At 46.1% G+C, this 25,828-nt stretch overlaps 1 protein-coding gene and 1 long non-coding RNA gene across 5 annotated transcripts; one reads left to right on the forward strand and one right to left on the reverse strand.

Annotated features, from left to right (window-relative positions):
* On the reverse strand, positions 1-25,818 carry GPAT4 (glycerol-3-phosphate acyltransferase 4). Of its 4 annotated transcripts, XM_078379681.1 has the most exons (15): positions 25,576-25,818; positions 25,131-25,286; positions 16,806-17,236; positions 14,633-15,420; positions 9,893-9,962; positions 9,289-9,586; positions 8,914-8,988; positions 7,136-7,225; positions 6,270-6,363; positions 5,748-5,863; positions 5,455-5,510; positions 4,960-5,045; positions 2,500-2,628; positions 2,326-2,405; positions 1-1,635 (listed from the first exon to the last, which is right to left on the reverse strand). In XM_078379681.1, exons 4-15 carry the CDS (start codon positions 14,795-14,797, stop codon positions 1,527-1,529), a joined length of 1,368 nt encoding a protein of 455 aa, XP_078235807.1. In that variant the 5' UTR covers positions 14,798-15,420; positions 16,806-17,236; positions 25,131-25,286; positions 25,576-25,818; the 3' UTR covers positions 1-1,526. The 4 variants fall into 4 exon arrangements, with proteins under 4 accessions (XP_078235807.1, XP_072835422.1, XP_072835423.1 ...); XM_072979321.2 differs by lacking the exon at positions 25,131-25,286; XM_072979322.2 differs by lacking the exon at positions 16,806-17,236.
* On the forward strand, positions 2,627-12,563 carry LOC144584163 (uncharacterized). Its single transcript, XR_013538259.1, has 2 exons — positions 2,627-4,738; positions 9,192-12,563. It is a non-coding gene; the product is annotated as an uncharacterized LOC144584163 (long non-coding RNA).
* Positions 25,819-25,828: the final 10 nt, after the last annotated feature.

The following is a 25,828-nucleotide window of genomic DNA, read 5'->3' on the forward strand; positions in this document are numbered from 1 at the left end:
TTAAATCTGATCAAGAGCAGCTTGGTTAATTTTTAATTTTCTCAATTTTAAGACGGGTGTTTTCTTCCCCTCCCCCTTCTGTTTGTCTCTGAGTCTAGGAACTGAGATAGAAGAGTGGAAATGTTTAAATAAATAAAAAAACAGGAAAAGGATCTTCTCAGGAAAAAAAAAGCTGAAGCAGATAATGTTGAACCAAAGCACCTTTCTCACTTTTGAGCGTACAAGCTCACTCCTGTGCATCTGGAGGAGAGGATCAGAAAGCATTATAGGACAATATGGGAGCGAGGGAGATGACCAGCTTGCTTCCAGCTGCAAGCCACGCTTCCAAAACACCAGCCCCTCCCCAGCAAGATGAAGCAAGTACGTGTGCTTGGAAAGAAAACGACTGAAGCTTTTGCTTTAGCTTTCCAGATGATTGATGGAGAAGGCAGGGATGTAACTTTTGAAGTGATGGAGAGTAATGCTTAAAACAGCATGGTTTTTTAAAATTGCATCCGTGTCATCTTCCTTGATGCGCTTCAGATTCAGGGACGCTGACTTCAGTCTGCAAGGCTTCTGCCTGTATCAGCAAATGCTAAAAACCTCTTCAGAGCCAAAATTAGAAGGGTCTGGTTGGAAGTCTGGGAGCTAAGACTGGCATGGTAGGCGATGGTGTGTAATTTAGGCTGTGGTTATTTATGGCTTTCCCCAGCTATAGGACCCTAAATGGGTTAAATCCGTCTTGAAAAGAGATGTGGGCCCTGACTGTACCCCAAATCTGCCACCCCACACCACTGTCAGACCACCTATGTACGCAGCAACATGTGCTCCACATTCTCCTGTCCACCCCGATGGATGCAAAAGGGGAAAGGCTGGTCTACCCTTCCTTATCCTGCCCCTTTTTTCTTCTTCCTTATTCCTTCCCTATTTTTAAGAGCCAAAGTTCTGCATCATCTCTGATCAGCGAGTGGGCTTCTATTTTGGGACAACACCCAGGGCAAGATCTCTGTCTGTATTGTTTAATTATAAAATGCAAAATGAACCCATGCACAGCTGCAGTCCGTTCTTTTTTTTGGGGGGGGGGTCAAGGGAGGAAGGCAAAAAAGGACCCAAGGGTGCAAGAAGGGCTGCCTGCTTCCCCCGCTGCAGGAGGCAACAGTCCCTGATGGAGGGACTCGAGATGCCCAGGTGTGCTCAGAGCCACCCTGGAGCATCCTATGCAGGCACGCATGCACGCCTACAGACAGACACAGACAGAAGCATCCAGCACACTCACATGGATGCCCCAGGGGCAACCCAGTCTGCCACCTCAATGTGGCAAAAGTCCTCGGCTGGCGCCGTGGCAGTTCGGGCAGTGGTCTGAGCCGCACAGCTTTTTAAGACAAGGCCTTTTTCTCAACAGACCCTGGCCAACGTCTTCAGAGGGGCTGCTGAACGGTGAGCACCCAAAGCTTGAATAGAAACTGCAGCTCCAGGTGGTCCTGGAAGCCAGAAGGAGTTCTGGGGTAAGCGGTTCCGAAGCAGCCCATCTCCCTGGCTCAGAAAATTCAGGAACGGCTTCGGTCCTCGTGGTTGCCCACAATCATCTTGCTGTAGAGTTTCTGCTGCTCTTCCTTGAATGTGTCCTTCACTTTTTCCCTCTTCAGGCCTCCGTCCCTGAAAAACAAAAACCGAAAGATAGCAACTCCTTCTCTCACCTGGCACCTGAGAGGTGCAGAACACCTGGCCCAGGTAGGTAAAGGAACCAAAGGGAGTGAGGATAAAGTGAGACTTGACATAGCCTTGTCTCTTCAGGGGGCACTACCAAGAAGGAAGCCTTGGGCCATGTGACTTTTCAAACACGCCTTCCAAGTACACTGGGTTAGGCCTCAATAACACACTCCCATCTTCGGTGGAGCATAAGCAGCCTGATGATACAAACTCAGGTTGAAGATTCCACACAGCCATCAGGGCTTATTTCTGCACCGAAGGAGGGGGAATGCCTCATGGCACAGTGGTCAAGCTGCAGCACTGCAGTCAAGACTCTGATCCGAATCTCAAGTTTGCTCCCAATGGGGCTCAGGTAGCTAGCCCAAAGAGTGCTTTATAAGCAGAACACATGAAACCCTACCAACTGGACACATGTTCAACCGCTGTGCAGAGTTTACGAATACAGGATATTGCTTTCTGCAGAGTCAGCTCAACCACCCAGCTCAGTATTACTCTCAAGACCAGGGGTGAGAAAGCCACAGCATGCCTGACCCGAACTCCCATAATTTCCAGCCTTCAAGGTGAATGATCAACGATGATGAGATTTAGAGCCCAGCAGCTGGTTTGGCAGCAAAAGGGCTGGGCTTCAGGACTCACCACAGCAGATCCACGAGACCGCCCTGCCGAGCAATGGCAGATTTCACCCGATTGGCAAACTGCACCGCATCTTCGTCTGGCTAAAAATGGGAAACAGAGACAATCAGGGTGTGCACAAAGGGGTAAATGGGGTGCCCATCTGAAACCAGACCATAATGGGTACAAGCGACTCACCTTCCTGGTCATCGGTGGCAGATACCACACACTGCAGACAATTGCCCAGCTGGTCATCATCCTGAGCAGATAGGTAACCATGCCATATTTGCTGCTGTTAAAAAATGCATCTCCAAACTGCGGGTCGTACTGCCATACAAAAGGGAAGAGAGAGGGGGGGGTGTCAAGGCAATGTGAACACTCCAACTGCAGTGCAAGCGAGAACAGCCGGCAAGGGAGGTTTTCTACATCTCGTGTGCTCCGTAGCATCCTAAGGATACCAGATTCAATACATGGACAAAAATATGTCCTTTAATAATCCCATTAAGGGACAGTTGCCAAATATTCTCGTGATCTCATTCTCCCTTCAGCAAACACGGCAACCTAAAATGGCCTGATCCGTTTCCTCCTTACAAGAACCCTATGAGGTAGGCAAATTGCTCTGAGGAAACAACTCACTCAATGATCCTTTACAAAGGGGCAGGCATCACTCCGCTTTCCCTCTCTCTCCTAGACTCTTGCAGCCCCTGGGGTTTCCTAACATCATCCCTCCACATTTTTGGGGCTAAACCGTAAGGAATCATGTTGCAAAATGATGTCGGCCTTCCTTAAACCAAGCTGAGTCCACCTTGCTTTAAATGCAGGAAAAAGAAATGATGGTGGTGGTGAAGGGGGTTAAATTGGAAATAAGCTTCTGGTCACTTCTGGTTTTGCGGGAGGATGGTAGAAAAATGGTCCTGAATTTGCCCACCCTTGCTATACATTACGGTGTAACTAAATGCGCCATCATACTAGACTGGTGGTTCCCAACCTGGGGTCCCCAGATGTTCTTGGACTGCAACTTCCTGAAAGCCTGGCCAGCACAGCAAGTGTGGTGAAGGCTTCTGGGAATTTTAGCCCAAGAACATCTGGGGACCCAAGGTTGAGAACTGTTTTAAAGGGAGGGAACCTAAGCATCTACTGGACTCGCACAACCCTAAGTTCTGCATCAACTCCAACCAGATGCCCAAAGCAAATGCAAGGCATAAATACTTTTATACATGGGCTTGCTCTGCATAAAGCTGCAGCTTCATCTGCCTTTCGACGAAGACCATGGACACTGTCTTTTTACTACTATAAAGTAACCGTCTTGTAGGGAGTTCTTTTGCACGGTATTCTTTGAACAAATTGGGACCCATTCCCATTCATTCCAAGGGGGGGGGGCTTATGTAGGAAAGCGCCATGATGAACTGGGCTCAGAGTTGCATTCTTTTAATGCTGGTGTGTGACCTAACAATAGATCAGGAAGGGCGGTTTAAAGATAATTTTTATTTAACAATAGCAATTCAAGGTCTAAACAGCGAGACCATCAAAACCCTTGAGCTGCGATAAGATGAATGTCTAGTGATGGAAATTATCCAAACCCACGGCCGAAGGGATTCCGTGAGAAACTGGCTCTTCCCCTTGTGGTCCCATCCCGCCAATGGCTCCAGCCGGCAGACCTCTTGATCACACACAGTTGCTCTTGCAGGCCTAAAATTGGCCTCCCAAAGGCTCCAGTGGGGTTGTTGGAGGCCTTAATGGAACAAGACCCGTGTTGCCTTCCAAGAGCTCCTTGCTGTCAAAGACAGTCGGACTGTGATATCCGCAGGGGACTGGCATCGTGGGGGATGCTGGAAACAAGGAGGAGTCTCATGGTCTCTTAACTGCCTCTAGTGGCTGGTTCTGGTAAATACATGCCGGAAATACATATACAGGCACTCCTCACTTAACGACCAAGTTCCGTTCCTACGACTAGGTTGTTAAGCGAACTGGTCAATAAGTGAGGAGCAATAAAAGTGTACAGGTAAAGGTTCCCCTTGACAATTTTTGTCCAGTCGTGTCTGACTCTAGGGGGCAGTGCTCATCCCCGTTTCCAAGCCATAGAGTCAGCGTTTGTACAGACAATCTTCCGTGGTCACATGGCCAGTGCATCTTAGACCCAGAACACTGTTTACCTTCCCACCAAGGTGGTCCCTGTTTATCTACTTGCATTCGCGTGCTTTCAAACTGCTAGGCTGGCGGGAGCTGGGACAAGCGACGGGCGCTCACTCCGTCACATGGATTCGATCTTACAGCTGAAGATCTACAGATCTTACAGCACAGAGGCTTCTGCGGTTTAACCCGCAGCGCCAAAAGGGAATAATAAATCACGCGCCATTGAGGAGGAGTGTGGTGAAGATGCAAGCACGGATTTACAAGGATTGCAAAGGGTCGTAAATCTGAGCAATTTTTTAAACAGGTAGGGTGTTAAGTGAGGAGTGCTCGTAAGTATTTAGGGGTGGGGTTATTTAGTATTTTCAGCCAGCAGATGTGAATCAGATCACCGGGGGTGTGTGTGTTTCCTATTGTATTACGACCTTCCCAAAGCCCACACAGAGCCGAGCAGACTTCTCTTTCAGCCCATGCACCCTAACCCCCAGCGAGGCTCGGCAGGGTTAGCTAACGAGGAACAGCTCCCACCTTGATGGCAACCGGATAAACTGTGGCACCAATCTCAAAGCTCCCTTTCTTGAACATCATCACCGAGGTATTGTTGATACAAGTGCCTGTTTGGGGGGGGGGGGGGGAGGAAAAAGAAAAGCTTTTGTAGGAGCAGCTCTCTTGATCAATGAGAAATAGTGGAGAACACTGGAAGTTCCTGAGAGCAAGAAGGGTGATCGTGTCAGAGGGAGAAGAAGAACATTCAGTCCAGGGGCCTAACAGGCTGAGCGGGTTTCCAAACAGACAGCCATCATTTGCAGGGCATGCAGGGGGATGGAGGCTGGAGTGACCTCCCTGTCCTGCATCATCACCTTCCCACTCAAGTTGCAAATTAAAATCCCCTACTGAAAATTCTGGACCACTCAGACTCCTCTTTAACTTATTAGGCTTGCAGTTTAAATGCCCCCGTCTTCCATCTATTCCGAGACCAGAGGGAACCAGAAGGCTGACTTGTCTCCTCTAGATCTTGCTTACCTTCAGGAAAAATCAGAATGGGCAACTTGTTTTTATCATGAGCATGCTCTGACAGCCTGCAAGAAGACAAGGGAACAGAAAGGGAGACACAGTCACACGTCACTGGTCAAATACTGAAAGCTGGGCTAAGCTGCTCCGGAGGTCCCAGCAACCCCCGTTGTCCATGGGGTCTCAAACATCAAACTGCATAGCTGGCCCCGCAGCTGGACTGAGAAACTGGCTGCCAACCAAGGGCTCCACGTCCCCTGCAAGATCCACCCTTCTACACAAAGTAGAAGAAACTGTTCACATGCCTTCTAGCCACCAGGTGGCGATCCTTCACCTCAGAGCGTTCAAACCAGACGTGAGGGCAAGCCTTCACCATGGCCCTCTGGATGACCCCCATGAGCCCTCCGTGGATCTGGCCCACCTGAACAACAGAGAAAAAGAAGGGGGTCAAAGCAAGGTCCGAAGAAGACGGCGATGCCCAAACGTCAAGCAGCTCCAACTTCCCAGCCTGCAAGAACTGCCAATCTCACCATCCCAAGCTTCAGAGGAACGGATGCAGCACAGCAGCAAGGATGATCACACCCCAGCGTTATGATCATCAGCCAAATGAACAGGTGGAATACCCGCAGCACGAAATGTGCCTGCTTCTTTTCCAGCCTTAAAGACTACTAGTGCCATCTGTCAGGACTGGGCCACCATTTTTTCATATTTGTTAATTAGGGGATTGAGTCAAATGAAGTGGATGCAGAAAACTTCCACTGGCACACAGTGAGATCCCCAACCAGCATATCCATAGGCAACTGGCTGTTACGGTTCACCATCCTCACCATAGCGTAGTAGCCATCGCTGGCCAGAATGATGACATCAATAGGGGAGGTATGATTAGCCACACAGATGCCTCCATTGCGGGGTCTGTTTTCCCTGAAATTGGGAAAGGGAGAGAGGTCAGCAGAGAAACCAGAAGCACAAACTCCATCGATCAGCCAAAGGAGAGCATCTGACACAGGCCATCTTGCTGGCACCACTCCAGAACAACAGATGATGGCACAGAGCCCCTGTATAATCTATTTGGCTAAAACCAGTGCCTTAAAGAACAGTCATTTTAGAGGAGGTAGCCGTGTTAGTCTATGCTAGCATATCAAGCAAAAAAACAAAAAACAAAAAAAACAAAAAAAAAAAAACACCATAAAAGTCTGAGGAAGTGGACTCGTCCATGAAAGCTCACACAAAAATACAGCAGTTGTTAAGTTGCCACGATTTTGACTTCTTTATCTTTCTTTAGTTTCTGTCTGATATGTATAGACTGTTCATATAGCCATCATCCTGTAATTCTGTGCCGAAGAAAGGCCGTTTAAATTAAGAGATAAAATTATTTTGCATTTATTTCTTAGTTTTTGCTGTACATTGGGAAGAGCAGAGAGTTACACAGGGTACTCAAACAAATTCTCAGCCTCTGACCACCTGGTCTCCGAGATTTCTGGGGACTTTGCTGACATGTCAAGTAAATTTTCACAGCTACCATTGCAAGAAACACGTTCTTAAGCAAGTCAGCTGGCCAGCCAAATCCTCAGGAAACTGAAATATATGCCAGACAGCGCCTTCTGCTAATTCTTCTGTGTTCCCACAAGCCCAGAACTAACCCTTCCCTTCTCTGGGCAATATACCATGGGCTGCCACCCAAACCCCTCCATACCGGTGATGGTAGGTGATGATGGCTGTGAGAGCTCGCACGCAGATCCGATAGCACATCAGGTGTACATGCTTGCTCAGGAACTCCTTGCACCTGAAAAGTCAGAGCAAACATCTCATGAGAGCGCACCTCACGGCCAGTCCGTACTGGAAGGCTTTGAGAGGGGAATGATTCAAATCTTTGTGCCCATGTTCCATCCATAAATAACCTTGCTCACCAAGATACACCTTAGATCTAGGAAGCTCACAGGAGTCAATCTTTAGTGCCACCTTCTGGAAGCAGCCCCGCAGCAGCTGGCTTTTAATATCACCCCTGATGAGAGTCACTACTGTGGCCTGTCCCTGTCGCAAAATAGTTGGCAGAAATGTTTCGGGAGAAACAGCTGTGCTTCCCCTCTGGCCAAGGCATGGAGGGGAAAGGGTTTCAGATCTAGGCTGCTAATGTCTAACAGGCTCCAGAGGAAACTCTTATGGTGGAGGCAGGTGGCGCTGGACAGCTCTGCCCTTTCCTGCATGGAACGCTTGAGTCTCACTTTTTGGGAGGAGGGGGGACGGGACTGGAGCTTGGTCTACGGAACAGCAGTGATCACTCTTTCGTAAGACAAGGGCTACTTCTGAACAGCCAGAAAACTGGGTGAGGTGGGGAGGCAAGCTTCCTCATCAGAGCAACTTAGTGACAGTGGGATGAAGGGGATGGCCTGTTACTACCAAGGAATCTCCGTTTCTGGAGAGAAAAATGAGCAAATGTATGAAGGGCTCCGCTAAAAGGCAGCCAGGGAGACTGGAAAGAAAAACCCTAGGAGGAAAGAATAAAAGAGGCCGGACATGGTTAGCCCTGAAAAAAGAAGACTAAGGGTAGATAGGGCAGCACTCTTCAAATACTTGAAAAGTTGTCCTATAGAGGAGGAGCAGGATCTGTTCTCCGTCATGGTAGAGTGAGTTCCTGTTTATGAGGAAACCAGATTTTGGCTGATATATCAGAAGAGGCCATTTGGGCGGGACAGAGGAGCAGGAAGGACAGTGACTGCCGGGCAAGGCCACTGGTGTTGGGGGGGGGGGAGGAAGAGGGAGATTCATTCATGACTGTCTCAAAAGGTTGGTCAGAGACTCGGGGAGAGCCATCCCTGGTCTTTTATGCCCCAGGGTATAATCAGCCCTTGTTCCTTCAAGATCCCAGGGAAGGAGCACCCATTGTTCCCCTACCACAGCCATCATGATGGTGATCAAACCACCCAGGGAAGCCTCACCCGGGAAAGCCCGCACCTATTCAAAAGAGGCACTAGAGGCATTGATGATAGTAGCCCTAGCGCCTTGTCCAGCTGGTCCAGGAGTAACAGAAGCAGCACCCTTGGGAGGACTCACAGCAGCCATTGGCTGCTGGCCCTTGTGGAGGGACCTGTTGCTGGGGCAAGTGCCAAAAGCTCAGTCCAAGCGATGGACACTAGACCGCAGGGGGGGCTAGGGCTGAGAACTCAGCTTCAGCTGCTGACTGGTGGACACAGAATGTTGGCGCCCATCAGAGTCCATGGGGAGTCCAAGGAGGCTATGGATGAGGAGATCCTTCACACCACCCCGTCCCCTCCAGTTCCTGAGTCCTGCCTGAAAGCCCTGATGGTGGAGAGGAAGGCTGGGTCAGGAGAACCTGAGCACAGAAATCAGAGAGAGCCAGCCTTTCACCTACAAGGGTTCGTTGGCCATTTGTTATCTGCAGAAGCCAACTCTTAGCCTTTCAGAGTTTATTCTTGGGTGTGTTATCTTGGTCATCCACCGCTGAGAACTCACCTTCCATTTGGCAAATACCCCACCATCGTTGTCCCAGTCACCAAGAGGCTAATACCAGTGAAAGCCAGGGCTATCCTGTACAGGGAAGGAAGTGGGGGGTGGGTGGGAAAGAAAGAGAAGGGGGTGAGGTTCAAATTAAAAAGGATCCTGAAGAGCCCAGATCACCAACTGCACTGATCTCCAGCTTTGAGGAGACAGCAGTTCCCAAAGGCGGCTCACAAAAGAATTAAAGCCAGAGAGTACTATGAATGTCCAGTTAATACGGTTTTATTCTCCAGGGAATAAACGTCAGGAAAGAGGAATACCAGACATGGTCTTCCCGCGGTCTGCTCTGACTTCCCAATGGGCCGGCGACTCCATCACCACTGGTCCTACCTGAGTGGCAGCAGGAAGCAGTAGCGGATCAGGACCCCCAGCCCCCAGAGAACGGTGAGGCGGAGGCTGATGTAATGGAAATTGTAGTTGGTCCGGCTCAGCAAGTTCCACGATTCCAACTCTTCAGCTGAGAAGCGCTTTGTCACCTCATCGTCCATGATGGTCTCAATCCCTTTGCGACAGAAGTAGAAGATGTCAGAGAGCTCAAATTCGGGGGCGTCCAGGGCCTTGTTGCTCCCACTTCTCCGGATTTCCTTGATCTCCTCCTCCAGCGAAGTGGGCTCCTTGGCAATGATGCCTACAATGGATATTAATTAATTCAAATTAATTGAACAGTCAAAACATTTTAATTTAATTTCTACTTCAAAGGACCCAAGGTGGCTTACACCAATTAAAAAACAGTATTTAAAAGAGAAAAAACAGCCGAGTACACAAATATTAAGAAAGGAATTAAACAAGTATATTAAAATCAGTAAATAAAATCAATGCTGAAAACACATTTAAAAGCAACAGGATACACCACCTTCCAGTCAGATGGAAAGTGAAGCTGAGCCCCACACCTCTATACCTCTCTCTTCCAAGAAAAAGCAGCATGAATGCTTACCATTGACGTAGGGCCTATAAAGTGGATGGTTCTTCTCTTTGGCACCACGCTGAATCCTTAGTGTTGCCCACTGTTAAAACACAGAGAAGGAAACTGAATTCAAAGTCCTACATATAAGTAATATGGAATTCACTAGATCAAGATGTGTGGATTCCTACCGACAAAGAGGAAACCTGGTTGTTTCAAAACACCTTCCCCATTGGCCAATGGGGCTTTTAAAAGCAAGTAATGGATTTTTTCAGTCCAGTTGCACAGTCGAATTTTGATGGACTGCTTTATTGATGGCAACAGAAATGTCGGCACTGCTCAGGGATGTTTATATTTATCTGAGTCTGGTTTAGGAAAAAAGATGACTAAGGGGAAATATGGCAGAAGTGTCCAAAATTATCCATGGTGTTGAGAAGGCAGATGTTTCCTCTCTCTGATAATAGTAGAATTTCAACTTCTGTGGTCATCCATTGAGCCAAATAGTGAGAGATTCTTTACTGAGAAAATGAAGAACCTCTTCACACTGTGCGTCATTAAATTACAGATTTTGCTGCAGTGGCTGTAAAACTGGATAGCTTTAAATCTGAATAAGGTAAATTCATGAGAGATACAGACATCAGTGGCTACAAGGCTCCATCATCAAAGGCAGCACAGCTCTATTTCCTAAGTGAGAGAGTGCTGAGGAACTCACAAGGTGTGTGCAGACTTGTCACAGACTTTTCTAATCAGAACGCTGGACAAAAAGCATGCTTTTGGCCTAATCCAAAATTACTAATCTTTCTTTCTGAGCACTGCACAAATTAAAATTATGGGCGTGTATGAAATAGAGGTAAAATTTAAAACTAATTAAAATGTTAAGATAATTATGGTGCCCTGTTTTAGATACTGTGCTCCAGGCGGGGGTGGGGGGGCAAGGTCTCGAAAATGCTTGTAATAAGTAAGAGTGGCATTCCCAAGCAAACTGTGGAAAGGACATGGAATCTGAGTGGGAAAAATGTCTACAGTTCTGGGTGACAGAAACCCAGTTTGAGGCAGCTCAGTTTACTAGGCAATTGGTCTGAAACAGGGTGGATCTGATTTAATTTTTTTAAAAACAATTGTATTTTTTTGATGATTTAAATAAAATATGTTTTTAGTTTAAATTGTGATTTACTATACATCTCTCTTTTTTTTTCAACATTAATTTTTATCCACCTTGGTTTAACTAAGGGAGAGAGAGAGAAAGAGAGAGACTAGCTTGAAATCGGAGAGGAGATTTTCCAAGGTCTGTAGTGTGGCAGAGCTGCAAATTCCTGGGGGTGAGACCGCTTCAGTTGCAACTTGACCTGTAATCTACACATGAAGCAGAAGGACGTTTCAGGTCAGAGTTCTGTCTGAAGCTGCTGCTGGCTTTTGCCTGCACAACCTTTGTATCTGGTGTCAGGCGGCCAACACGCTCTGTGAATGCTGGGGGAGTGACAGAGGAGGAGGCAACCACATCAGAGGGTGCATGTCTGCTGCCCTTGACTTTGTTACCACCCCATGGGAAGCTCCTTCCTTTTCATGGCTCAGTTGCTCCAACTAGCAAACCCAACAAAACACCATGCCTGGGCAGCTTCCTTGGTGTTGACAGCCAGAAGCCCAACATGTCTCCGCATTACACTAAGACCAGCCTCTCCTTCCAAGGGCATAACACACAAACACACTCTCTCTTTCCATTCACTTGGCTGCCCTCCATTTGACCGTCTCAGTTTAACACAGGCTTAAACAACAACCTTGGAAACAACACTGTGTCGGTTGCTGCCATTCCACTGCTCAGCTTCCTGACAGTCTCAACAGCCATATTAAAAAAAACCTCAAATAAGAACAAGCTTCTAGCCCTCAATGCTGTCAAGCCAGCCTCGAAAGAGCATGTCATGCTTGGTGAAACATCAAGTACCACAGAAGTGACCAGGTAACATTTCAAGTAGGTGGGGGGGGGGCAGCTTGTGGCCCTCACCACAGAACAAACTGTGCAGACTTGTGTGTTCTGCAAGTGTGTGTTCAAAGTGTGGGAGGAATGTTTTACAAGGATGTTTCAAAAACAACGGCTGCTGCTGCTATTACTAAGGAGGACACACTCTTCTGTTCATTAGGTCAACGGCAAATTATTGCTTCCGTCCCTAGCCTGGGCCATTATGCATATCCTGGTCACAAGCTACCAGTTAGGGGAGCCTTCTGATCAAGGGTAATGCTCTCTTGGAGAAGAGAGGAGGCCTAGAATATAAGCCATTTCCCACACCTGTGAGGTTCACTGGACCCAAATCTGTCAAGGGGAAGCCAAATTTCACAAACAGCGAAATGATCCAGCCTGGAAAATTCCACCAACCACAGGATGGGGTGGAGACAGAACTCTTTGGCTGTTACTTCCCACCTGCTAGCCTCCTGCTGGTTCATTGCCCAGCCTTAGTGTGTGGGTCTCACCAAAACCAAGGCTTCTGAGCAAACACCAACCCTGGAAAAAGACAGGGGGCTAGAGCAGGACGCAGGAGATAGGAATAACTAGCCAGTTCTCACAGTGGAGGGTATCACTAGTAGGGTCCAGCACTGTGTTAGGAGAGTTACTTTTCAATCTATTCCTAAATGACCTGGAGTTTGGGATGGGCAACAAGGCAGCCAATTTTGCAGAAGATGCCCTCTTTAAAACGGGTGGAAAAAAGAAAAAGAGATTATGAAGCTTTGCTAAGGGACCTCTGCCACCTTGGTAAATGGCAAGTATGTATATCTGTTTGCTTATTTATTTTAAATGTTTCAATGCCACCTTTGTCCTAAAACAATCCAAGGAAGTTTACAGTATTGAAAGAAACAATGTTAAAAGCTAAAACAATAACTTACAACATTTATTTATTAAACAAATACCACTTAAAACATATAAAAGAAGTATTAAAAACACATTTAAAGCAACAGAAATACAATAGTCCTTTTTTTAAAAAAAAAAACCTTAGTCAATCCGTTATTTAAAAGTAAGCCTGCCTGAAAAGTCTTTGCCTGCTTGCAGTAGGACAGCAAAGACGGGGCCAGCCTGGGAGTGAGTTCCAGAGTCTGGGGGCAGCAACAGTGAAGGCCCCCTCCTGTTTCCCCACCAAGTGTGCCTGTGAGGGTGGCAAGATGAAGAGAATGGCCTTCCCTGATGATCTGAAGACCCAGCTAGGCTCCAGATGCAGTCTTTCAGCAAGCAAAACACAGGGCTCAATTTCACCCCTGCTTGCTAACATCTCAAGAGGCATGTTTGGCCCCTGTGAGAAACAGGAAGCCAGACAAGACGGGTGTCTTGGTTTGATCCAGTATGCTCCTTCACATGATCTCAGGAAGGAAACCTCACTCCATGAAGCCTAACTCCTTTCTTGGCCCACATGCTTTCTCTGATGAACTCTGAAGAAGCATCACAGGCAAAGACGACTGAAACATTTCCAAGACTGCTCTGAGGCAAGTATTCTAAAACACAGTGATCATGGCAATCTTCTCTGAGTCAAGGACTGACAGCTTAAACAACTGGCCAGATGTAAATATCTGACTGACTAAGGTCAGGCCTGCCTTTTTCTCTATGACATGTCCTCACCTCCAACGTTCTTTCCTTTTTTTAATCATTAAGAAAATCTGCGTTGTGTACCTCTGCCACCAGCTCCTGTTCAGATATAGTACCAGGGCTCCCTGGGACGTACTCCAAGATAAGAACAATATTAGCAACTTCTTCATCTTTTACAGTATTTTTCTTCCCACTGTACTCCTTCCTTGCTTGCCTATCTTCTCTTACACTGTGAGCTTGCTGGTGGGACCTGCTTTACAATATTTTGATCTGGAAATACTTTGCAACTAATGAATGTAAAATAATAATGACAACGGGAACAAGAAAAGCAAGAACAAGAACATTTTCAGCAGTTCTAAGATGATGACGATGATGATTAGGTTGGCAATGGTCACAAGAAAGACTGAAACTGGATGAAAGGGTAGCTGAGGAGGAGGAGGAGGAAGGGAATGGGGTACAAAGATGTGTCAGTTCCCATGGCTGATTCCCTGAAAGCAGTCAATTGGAGGTGTGCGCCAGCCTGCAGTCGAGCAGATTTAATGGACAAAGACACAGCTGGCTTGCACAGACTCATGGTGTGTGTACCAGGCTCCATGAGAGGTAGGTCTGATGTAAACCAGAACAACAAATTAGAGTAGAAGCACACTTCTGTTCACTTTGCAAATCGCCCCTTCCCCCAGAAATATGGTTGGCAGAAGTGTGTGTATTTCTGTTTCTGGCTTATAGCTCCCGGAATTCCCCAGGGAGCACGTGAACTGGCCATGCTGCCTGGGGAATTCTGGGAACTATCATCCAAAACCACGAATGCATACATCTCTAAGATGCATGCTTTATGTGGGGTGCATAGCCACACCTGCCTCACCTGAGAAGAGGTGACTGTGCTACTGTTTGTCCCAAAACACCAACCCTGATCCAATCTAAAATGTGTGATGAAACTTGATAGTCACCTCTTCAGGAACACTTTGCCCCTGCACCTGTTCAGAGATGTCTTTGCCAACATTCCTCTTCAAATGTTCCAAGACTGAGCTATGCCACCGGCAAGAAATGTTAAGAGCTGGCCCTGAAATTCCCAGCTTACTCATCCTGTTCACATGTGCCTTGCCCTGAAGAGATCCTGATTCACTGCCTTGAGCCGGGCTGCTCTCGATACATTCCACACCCCCGGTGTTCCTTCCTCCCCCGAAGCAACCTCAAGCGGCTTGACTCACCTGGAAGATCTGCAGCAGGGTTTTCATGTAAAGACGACGGATGCCAAAGGAGACCCCAAAGATGGCTGGCACAATGATGAAAACCAAGAGCAGGGTGAAAAGGACGGTCAAGGAAATGCCCAGCAGGTTAACCACCAGGCTGTCAAACGGCAGCAATAGGAACATGATGAGAGGGAGGAGGGCAGGCAGAACCAATGCCCAATAAGATCCTGAGACAGTCAGGAAGTGTCCTCCTATGGCAATCAGCCAGTTCTTCTGTTACCCAGTGGTAACCTTGCACATGTGCCAGGTCCGTGGACTATCACAGACGCCATATCAAAGTTCACACCCTTCCTCCAGTGAGCTGGGGTTTGTAAAGGAGCACCACCATGCTGCCTTGAAAAAAGCCACTGCAGAAGTGGAAACGGTGAAACCTGGCTGGGATGAGAGCACAGCAGACAGGAGGACAAGCCGTGTGTGAAGGAAGGGGAGGTGCGCTCAGGAGCAGCTCCCGGGAAGGCTGGCGGACTAGGCCCCTCTGAGCCGCCAACGGCAGGAAACGTCTCTTTGGAAGGGCGAGGTGAGCTCCTTCTCCTGCCCCGCATTGGGGGGAAACACAGGTAGCCTGCAGAGCTATCGCCCTTCTCTCTGGGGCACAAGGACAGGCTCCAGGTCTCTCGTGCAGCCTCCAGCAAGTGTCATTCTGGGCGAGTCTGGCTTCAAACCACCATGCAAAGATACCGGGCTGGGGTCCTTCCTCTTTTCTTGGAAGCTACATGTGAGGGTACAGCATTCAGCGGTTTCGAACACTAGCGGAGGAAAAAAGAAAGAGTCAGGTGTATTTAACCAGTACAGTATCAGAAAGAGGGATAATTACATGTTCTTATCGCAACAGCATCTCAATGATCATCAGTTCCCCCTTCCCTTCACCCTTGCAAAGCCTTTTGGGAAGAGCCAAGGTTGAACTAGCTGGCCAAATGAATCCAGCAAATGGACTACTTTGAGGAGTGCACTTCAAAGCACTGGTGCCACGACTGAAAAAGCCCTGCCTTTCATACTCACCAGCAGGAAGAGAGCTTGTTCAGGGAACAGATAAAGCATTCTTTAAGGCCATTTTGAATTATAAAGGCGAATGCCAGTGTCTTGAAAACAGTTAGCACCAGTATGAACTGGATGTTTCCAAAATAGTAATTAACTTTTTTCAGATCACTGTCCATAGGAAGCATGCAACCAGGAATTTCCCTAGCGGTTTGACTGAATTCACCAACTCCTTTACCAAACAGGAAAATTATATTTGCAACTGAAAACTACGGATCCTCTGGGGTTGTCCCCACCATCACTGACAAATCAAATGCTCTGTTGCCAGAATGCAAACTTGGTAATGAAGTGCAAAAAAAGGCAAGCAGCAGCGTGATACTGCACAAGTGAGCAGTAGGTTGGTAAGCAGTCAGACAAGTATAACATACTCACACATTGTCTCTTTCATTGTAAAAAATGGGGGAGAATTAAGCAGGGGAAGCAAGTTAAAACCACAGAGCATATGAGTGAAACATGCTAAATCAGACTGCCATTGAATTAGAGCATAAGAAAAATCCAAGTCACTTTGTTTGAGAAGGGCCCATATAATGGACTAAAACACAAAAAAGAATATATTCAGGCTATTCCAAGTCTACAGAACAGAATAGAATGTACAACTGGGCCTAGCAAACTGACAGGCAGTGCCAAAGGATATTACACTAATGAAATGGAAGGGGGAAGGGACCTACCTGGATGGGTGACCCAGGCGAGCCACCAAGTTCTCTCTAAAAAGCAGGATGTACGAAATGCTAGTATTGAAACAGATTACTAGAAGGGCAGGTTTCTGCCCCTCCAGATCCTGGAATGTCAGACAAGCCTACATACAACTGCACCCTTTCCCCTAGGATTCAGATCTAAGGATTCATAACCACATCCCCTAGGATCCAGATGCTGAGATCCCCTGATTAAAATTTAGAGCAGTCCTCTGAACTCTCACGGATCATATCCTGGCAAGAGTTACAGGCGAAAGAGTAGAACCCTATCCCTGAAGGCATTGTCTATTCTTGCGGAACAATTTGCCAGCCCAATCCAGCTCTCTAAAAAAGCAATAATTCTTTTCACAGCATTTTGATTTGACTCAGAATATATTTTGTTGCTTACTCTGCATGCTACTCACAGTAAACCGAAGAGGAATAGAAGCCACACGAGGATGGAATGAAATGCTGGAGCTACAAGCCAAGAGATGTTTATTCTTCTGGGGAAGGACTAGCCCAGTGAAAGGAGAAAGCGTCAACAAAAGCCTCCAGAAAGGGACTCATCACCTTCTGGGAGCTCTCCAACACATAACTGCTTGGTCTTGCATCAAGCCTGGATGTGCAAGGGCTGCAAAATGTTCCAAGAGATTCCAGAGTTCAGACTGTTGATGACGAATCAGCTTTCTCCACGTGGGAAGCAACGGATCGGGGTCACGAGAAGTCACTGCCTCCAGGTTCCAGTCTGGCTCTAAAGAACTGGCAATGTGACAAGGTAGTCGCCTGCGTCCTCAAACTGGCTGAGGACTGGGAATGCGCATCTGACATAACTAAGCAATGGACCATTTTTCCATGACTGAAATATACAAATCACAAAGCAACTCAGTCACAGAGCACACGGAGTGAATCAATCAGATTTTGGTAAATGAACACTTATACAAATTCCAGTAGTTGAATTGGTCTACTCTATTTTGAACTAAAAACTGGATTTAGCATTATTGCTCTAAAAGAAAGGAACAATCAATGGAGGGGAACATTCAGAGATGGCGACTTTTATTCTTCTGCTATGTCATGACTGCCACACACACTTCTTCAGCAAGCAGATTCTAACAAAATTCAAAGGCTTAACAAATAAACAAGATATTCAAAATACCATGAACAGTGGCGGTGTGTGTGTGAGACAAAAACATTTGTAGAGAAGTAACAGGAGATGAAACTGATTCAAGTCTGCTTCTTGAACACCTGGAAGTATTTCTTAAGTCGCAGTTTTAGATTTCAACACCAAGGCTTGTTGTCAGGAGAAGCTTTGCCACCATAATAGGTTCCGTTGTGAGATATTTTCTTTTCAGGATGTATTGCTCAAGGCTCATTAAAGGAAGGCCCTCTATAATGAGATAACTGCAATTATCATTTGTACCACATGACTGCTTCAGCTAGGATGTGACCTGCAGAATTTTTCTCAGCCTACCATTAAAGGGAGGCATGTTTCTAAACTGATAAGGTGATCACCTGACAACAGAAGCATCAGCTTGTCACAGATCCTGGCCTCAGTATGAGTGGCAGCGGATATATTGGTAGATTGATACGATTGTTTACAACAGGAAGTGTATTGTCAGGTGACTAGTAGTCCTAGAACAAGCTTGAATTTTTAGCATGTATACATTACTGAAACAGCGATGTCTACGTTGGCTTGAGCATGTTGTGAGAATGGCTGATGGTTGGATTCCAAAAGATCTCCTGTATGGAGAATTAGTGCAGGGAAAGTGCCCCAGAGGGAGACCACAGCTGTGATACAAGGATATTATCTGCAAGTGGGATCTGAAAGTCTTAGGAATGGACCTCAACAGATGGGAAAGCTTGACCTCTGGGCATTCAGCCTGGAGCATGGCCTCTCCCAATTTGAAGAGACCTTTGTCCAGCAGGCCGAGGCCAAGAGGCAGTCCCCAAACCAACAAAATCAGGGGGCTGCATAGGGTACAGATTGTATTTGTCTTCAGTGTGGAAGCAAATGTCACTCTCAAATTGGCCTTCTCAGCCACACAAGATGCTGTTCCAAGTCCTCCATACAGAGCATGTTAACATAGTCTCTCGAGACCGAAGGATGCCTAATCTAATCTAATAATTAACATATGGGATCAAACACTGGAAGAAGCCTAATCAAATTACTGGAGGTGGTGAGGCCTATCAACAGCTCTTGCCCCCCTGACAGTAAAGCGCAACCTCGAAGGAGATTGCAGACTCAGAAAAGTGTTTTTGGTTTAAAACTGCAACTGCCAGAAACCATCAGCTGGTATGGTCAGTGACTGTACTGGCTGGGAACTGCATTTGAAAAATGTAACTTTTCCACATCATGTAGGGAGGCAAAATATACCTGAAAACCAGTGTATGCTAGAGTAAGAAGGCCATTAAATCTCTGCTTTGTTTGTGGGCCCTCAGAACATACGACTGAACACTGGTGGAGATTCCTGAATAAATAGATTTCAGACTTGACTCAAGAGGGCAATTTTTATAGGTATTTTCTGCTCAATTGCACTGCTATTTCATTTTTTTAAATGGAGTGCAGGATAAAGGCCCAAGATTTTAGCTGGCTGAACAAGCTGAAATATCTGAGGCTGGACTGTCCAACACTAGATGAACAGGGCAGGTATCTCTCACACCTGCTGATCACACTAAAGAATTTGAAATATCTTATGTTTAGCGAGGGCAAGAGACAGGGTCTTCTCAGGAGCTGCACCCATGTATGGAACTCCCTTCTGAAAAATGCCAAGCTGGCGCCATCTTTTCACCAGTAGATAAAGACATTTTTATTTAAACAAGACCACTTCTTTCTTTTGTTTCTGGTCATGGGGCTTTCTTGGCAAAGATACTGGAGTGGCTTGCCACTACCTGCTCCAGGTGGATTGTGTTTAGTCGGAAGTCTCCACTATGACCTGTCGGTCTTGGGTAGCCCTGCACAGCATAGCCCATAGCTTCACTGAATTACTCAAGCCCCTTTGCCACGACAAGGCAGCCCCGAAATTAAAAGATGCCTGCTTCTTGGGAGGAAAGCGATGACAAACCTTGATAGCATCTTAAAAAGCAGAGACATCATCTTGCCAACAAAAGTCTGAATAGTAAAAGCTATGGTTTTCCCTGTAGCGATGTACAGAAGTGAGAGCTGGACCATAAAGAAAGCTGACCGCCGAAGAATTGATGCTTTGAATTGTAGTGTTGGAGGAGGCTCTTGAGAGTCCCCTGAACTGCAAGGAGAACAAATCCATCCATTCTGAAGGAATCAACCTTAAATGCTCACTGGAAGGACAGATCCTGAAGCTGAGGCTCCAATACTTTGGCCATCTCATGAGAAGAGAAGACTCCCTGATGTTGGGAAAGTGTGAAGGCAGGAGGAGAAGGGGATGACGGAGAATGAGATGGCTGTACAGGGTCATCGAAGCGACCAACATGAATTTGACCCAACTCCGGGAGGCAGTGGAAGATAGGAGGGCCTGGCGTGCTCTGGTCCATGGGGTCACAAAGAGTCGGACACGACTAAACCACAACAACACTTCTTTCTGGCAGGTGTTATTATTTTTTTCAGTTGTTTAAACTGGTTGCAAGCCTTGTTCGTTCTGCATTTGCTTTAATTTAATGAGCTATTTAAAACTGTTAGGTTGCACTGATCTTTTACTCTACAGGTAATGTATTGACTATTGTTTTAACATTGCAATTTATTGTTATTTTTTAGCTGAACTTATTTTTTAAATGCATACTGTAAGTTGTCCCAGGTCCCAAAAGGGAGAACAATAGAATATAAATTAATAAAATAAAAATACTGTGCCAGTTCTGAACATGATGAGTTCCAGCAAATTAAAGAATCTGAAATACTTTTTTCAGATCAGCAGGAAGGGATTGAGCAGGGTTACAAATGATATGGCTGGGATATGTCTCTTTCTTCTATTATGTTTATCAGTCACTACATCTCTTCTTATTTTATCCCAACTATTCTTATTCACTTCTTTGAAAAAAAAAGGAATTAAGACATCACTTTAAGAAATGAGGATGCTCACCATGGAAAATTTTCTCTTTCCTTTCTTCATAACCAGTTCTTGGCTGTGATGGCTTCCAAAACTAGCAATTTGAGGTTAACCTCTTAGACTTCATCAAAACCATCATTAACAGTCTCGTGTGTTGATTTAAATAAAAATCCACATTCACGTTTGCCTCACATAGATTGTTAGAATTCTGCAACTGAACGTTCAGAGTTCTTGTAACCCAGGGACCTAAAGAACCCTTAAGGATAGAAGGTAGGTATGCTCTGCCATATCTGTTTCTGAGAGTATTCTGTTGAGAGGGGCTGAAGTTTACTAGCAATCACAAAACCAGAGAACTTATAATCAGTTCAATCCTATGTATGTTATCCAGGTCCCAGTAAGTTCGGTGAAGTTTGCTTTCTAGGATACACTCTTTTTGCAGCCTTAAACCTTTCCAGACTCTAGAATTCTGAGCTTGAGGACACCACATACCATTTTGTGTTTTGATTTCTCCAGCAATTAATGTTCAACTGCTACCATGACCTCAACTTTGGCCAGAGGAAGACCTTGTTTGGAGGACTAGCAGTTCTAGGGCGTTTCAAAGCCCACATGTTAATTCTTGAAGTAAAAGCACATGAAGTCCTTGTTTATGTAATTTCAGAAATGACAGGGCCAACCCCCAAATACGTACTATATAGACAAGGGGCCAATGGTGTGGAAAATGATGCTGAGTTTGATCCAGCATGAGTCTTTTTCTAGTTTTTCAGTTGATTCTGATTTTGTTCCAACAGTGAATTTGAAGTTACTAATACTCTTAAGTGGAAGGATTCCATGCCACCTCAATTTGCCTGGTAAGGAACCTTTGCATAGAAGGTTATGGAAACCATCTATATTGGAGTGCATTCTGAGGGATGTTCATGCAGGATTCTGTTGAAGTTTCACAGTCAGGCTACATAAACCATCAGTATGCTTGACCCTACAGTGAAGCTGCACAGCACAAAAGAGGAGGAGGAACGGACAAGCTATCATCTATTTAAGCTGGGCTATCATAAATGTCTGCAATATGATAGGTTGTGGCTCCCTTCATACACTGCAAAAATTGAGACAGATACAGAACATTCAGGTATTTATTGGGTTTGCTTTGTATTTCAAGAAACAGAAGTGTGCTTTTTCCTTGCTGTTAAGTCTGACCGCAGCTAAGCAACCATTCTTTAAATGTTACCAAGAGCTGCTTTGGCAGTTTAAAAATGACCCTGTATGTTAACAGTCCAAGCCTGCAATTCTGGAACTTTGATAAGAGTCATGGATTCTCCCCACCATTGAGATGCCTCCCAAGAAAACTGAAATAACCTATCTCTTAAATAATAGATGGGACACAGCAGCTTGCTAAATTTGAAAGTTATAGCTGTACATAGTTTAGAACAGGCTATAAATAGCCATTGTTGGTAGCACCTCAGATGTTACACATTACAATGCAACAGAGGAGATACAGCAATCTTTAAATGTAAAACTTGTTCTTGGGGCTTTTAGGGAAGGGCAATGCTTTTAAAATCCATAGTACAATAATTACCATGGTACAAAGAATGCCTCTTAAAAAAAATCTTCCTCTCTCAGTAGATCACTCTTTCTTTATACAGTACCAGTAAATGCACATTTGAAATGTGAAGCCTGAAGATGTCCAGACATTTTGGACTATAACTCCAATAAGCATCAACCCGCGTGGCCGATGGGCAGAGATTATGGGAGTTTCAATCCAGCTCATCCGGAAGGGAACTGGTAATCTACCCTTATTATTATTCATCTTCTTGAATTTTCTATGTTTGTTTTTAAAAGAATAAAGGTAGACAGAACAGGTAAGAAAAAAAATATTCTCTTGAAAAATGCAGCATATAAATATTTTAAATAATATATTCTCAAAAGAGACCAGTATGATTTTAAAAACACACACTCTACAATGCAATTTAAGGTAAAAAGTGAGTTATACAGTATGGATATAGACAAGGTTATGTGTACTCAAGGGACAACTGAGCACCTACAATCAATTTAAGATACTCAGTATGATGTAGTGGATACAATGGCAAACTAGAACTCAAGAGGCCAGGACTCGAATCCCACCTCAGCCATGGAAACTCACAGGGGGTAATGGACTGGTAAAATTACTCCCTAAATATTTCACATTGAAAGCCCTAATAAGGTCACTATACGTCAGTTCTAGCTTGACAGCACAGAACGACAAAAACAACAACAGATTCAAGTTACGTTTATTTTATGTTGCTTAGTAACAACATTCCCTGAGCAGCTTGTAAATCTTCTCATTTCCATTTTTCAGTGAACTGATTTATCATATTTATTTGTTACATTTATACCCTAGCTTTCCTCTATTGAGCTCAAGGTAATAGATTCTCTAACCCACTTTATTTATCATCACAGTGCTTGGGTGAGTTAGATCAGGTGAGAGTGTGATTCAGCCCATGGCCATACAGCATGTTATGTGTCTCAGTTCAGGCCACGATTTAGATTTCCCCAGGTCCCAATCTACCTCTCTAAAGGCAAATAAATAAATAAGTGCAAATGTAACCCCTTCTTGCTAAAAAGAGGAGGAGGAGGTGGGCAGAGAGGAAGAAAGCATGATGGAAAAATTTACTGACATCCCTTGCTTGACCTCCTAAAAATCTCAGGATCTGCCGTCATTCAGTTGATATTTCTGACCTTCACTGTGCACGTATAAATTAAGACTGTCACCTGATTAAATAGTCATTTCAAAGAAACTAATCATACTTTTCCTGTATTTAGTCCATGTAAACATGCATCACAACAGACATTACCTCACAAGACACATTCTTTATTGAGTAAGAGGGAAGGGGAAACACCTTTTTCGGATTGCACAAGTCACCTGTAGATTTTGCAAGTGCTTGCATTAAAAAACACTGCTTAAATTCTTAAAGTACCTGATCTTTAATTGTATTATCTTTTTCACAGATCAAAAGACGTTAAAATTAATATAACCTTATAATTCTCAAAAATTAGTTCAATCCTACATACTCCAAAATAATCCAACTAAAGTTAAACTTTTTGGATTCCCACTGGTTTCAAGGTGAGAAAAGCAGAGCCTATGGCCATAATCTGAGCAGGCATGCATAACATTGCATCAAAAGATTATTTTAAGCCCCACGACTGGAATAAAAGCAAAATGTATCATTCCTTCAGAACAGGGATTTATAATACTGTATGCCTTCCCCTGCCAAAGCTTAACTATGTCACATAGCTAATAAGTTTAAACCCACCTCAAAAAATAAAGGACATACTTGTAATTGTAAAATACAAAAAATAAAGGAAATCATCACAAAAAATAAAGAACATACTTGTAATTGTAAAACAACACTACTAATATCACTAATAATTTCTAACAGTAATAGCCATTTAATATTATTGGACAAAGTGAGATTGCCATATTTGTTCGTGAAGGTGGGGAAAGTCAAAGACTATACTTTGTTTAAGACCAACCCAGCTGTCCCCAAAGGGAGAAAGGTTTTCCTGTTCTCTTGATCAAAGGAAATGTGAAAAAGAAGAACTCACTCATCTTCTAAAATGAATGGAACCCCCATCAAAGTCTAGCCCTTTGTCACAAAGAAAAGTGGGTAATTTGGAATAGACTAGACCAGTGGTGTCGAACTGTGGCCCTCCAGATGTTCTTGGCCTTCAACTCCCAGAAATCCTGGCCAGCAGAGGTGGTGGTGAAGGCTTCTGGGAGTTGAAGTCCAAGAACATCTGGAGGGCCACAGTTCGACACCACTGGACTAGACGATGGGCTCAGCAGAACCAAAATGAAGCTGAGAAAATGGCATTTTTTTACACTGACAGGTTTTTTTTTTTTAAAGCAAAGTGTGCTGCTTATATATGGCCCCATATTGCTCAAAGCCCTCTCTGGGCAGTATACAATACTGACCTCGGGAGGCTGACTCAGTCTTGAGCCAGCTACCTGAGCCCAGGATCAAACTCAGGTTGTGAGCAGAGTCTTCACTGCAATACTGCAGTTTAGCCACTGTGCCACAAAGCTCCTCAGAGAAGAACAGGCAGCTGCATACCTTTGTCAGTGTAGCATGGAAAACTGGATGTAGATGCCCTTGATGTTGCCTGTTGCTGGGCAAAACTTATCTGATATATTAATTAATTGTACAATTAGGAAGAAGAGAAGGATCAACCATTTCTGTATATTCTCTATTTGGAAAACCCTGAAAAGGTTTGCCCTAAATCGGAATTGACTTGACAGCATGCAACTAAAGCTGACTGGATAGCTCAGTGAGTTGGCTATTTAGCCACTGGAGGTTGGGAGTTCGATTCCCCCACTGGTGCCTCCAGGGAGAAGAGCCAGCCTGGGTGGCCTTGGGCCAGCTGCACACAGTCCCAGGGCTCCCCCTAGAGGAAAGGAAGGGTAAAGCACTTCTGAGTCTTCTCTCCCTGGAAAGGGTTTCCACCATAAGTCAGAATGGACTTGACAGCACACAATTACGAAACGAATATATTTATTATTATATGCTGACAGGAACCAAGGAAGAAGGCCAGACCAGGTGGGGCACGAAGTGGGGGGGCGGGGCGCTGAGGGGCAAACAGAAAAGGGCCAAAACCGGACCCAAGGCCTCACCCCAAGGACACCTGGCCCCTCTTTCCCAGCTCTCCCGTTTCTCCCCCCCCCACACACACACCCCCCGCGGCCCTCCTTCTCTGGACCCCCGGCCTGACCTGACGAGGAGGAGCTCTGAGGTACTCGGAAGCTGGCACGCTTTGACGGGAGTCCTTGGTTTGTTTTTTGTTTTGCTTCCGTCCTGCGTTGCTGGCCCTCCTGGAACCGCGGTGGGTTTTTGGGGGGGTGCCTCCCCGCCCCCAGGGGACCGGTCACTGAAGGGGAACAGAGGGGGGAGGATGATGGCCAGGAGCCCCAGGAAACGCCGGCTCTGGAGAAGGCGCCCCGCAGGCTCCCGAGGGCCCTTCGAGGAGGTGGAGGAGGACGACGAGGGGGCTTCGGGCAGGCTAGGCCAGGAAAGGCCTCAGGGCCCGGGGCCGAGCGAGGCGCCGGTGGAGAGGCGGGAGGGAGGGAAGGGGCGCCCGAAGAGCTTCTGAGGCGACGGTCGCAACCCCCCTCAGCGGCCAGGGGGCGGGCCCAAGGAGGAGGGGGCGGGGCACTCACCTGTGGAAAGCCACCGCCGCCGCCGCTTCCCTTCCTCTCCCTCGCGGCCCTTCCCCGACGCGGGTCTACCTGAGGGAGGAGGAGGAGGAGGAAAAGGCGCCGCCGCCGCCGCCGTTTCCCGGGCCGTACAAGCGGAGCTGGCGGAATGGGACGCTCGCGCGCATGCGTACACCACGCCGACTCGACTCGGCTCGGGGCGCATGCGCCTAGGCTTCTCCTTCCCTTCCTCCCACGACGCCGGCCGGGGTTCGTC

This window comes from Pogona vitticeps, chromosome 8 (assembly GCF_051106095.1).
Source record: "Pogona vitticeps strain Pit_001003342236 chromosome 8, PviZW2.1, whole genome shotgun sequence".
NCBI lineage: Eukaryota > Metazoa > Chordata > Lepidosauria > Squamata > Agamidae > Pogona > Pogona vitticeps.

Excerpts from the sequence above, each read along its gene's own strand:
- GPAT4 (XM_072979320.2), bottom strand. The coding sequence starts at position 14,797 with ATGTTCCTATTGCTGCCGTTTGACAGCCTGGTGGTTAACCTGCTGGGC. Across the intron at positions 9,587-9,892 it reads TTATAGGCCCTACGTCAATG|GCATCATTGCCAAGGAGCCC; the intron begins GTAAGCATTCAT and ends TATCCATTGTAG. Across the intron at positions 5,511-5,747 it reads CGCCACCTGGTGGCTAGAAG|GCTGTCAGAGCATGCTCATG; the intron begins GCATGTGAACAG and ends GTCTTCTTGCAG.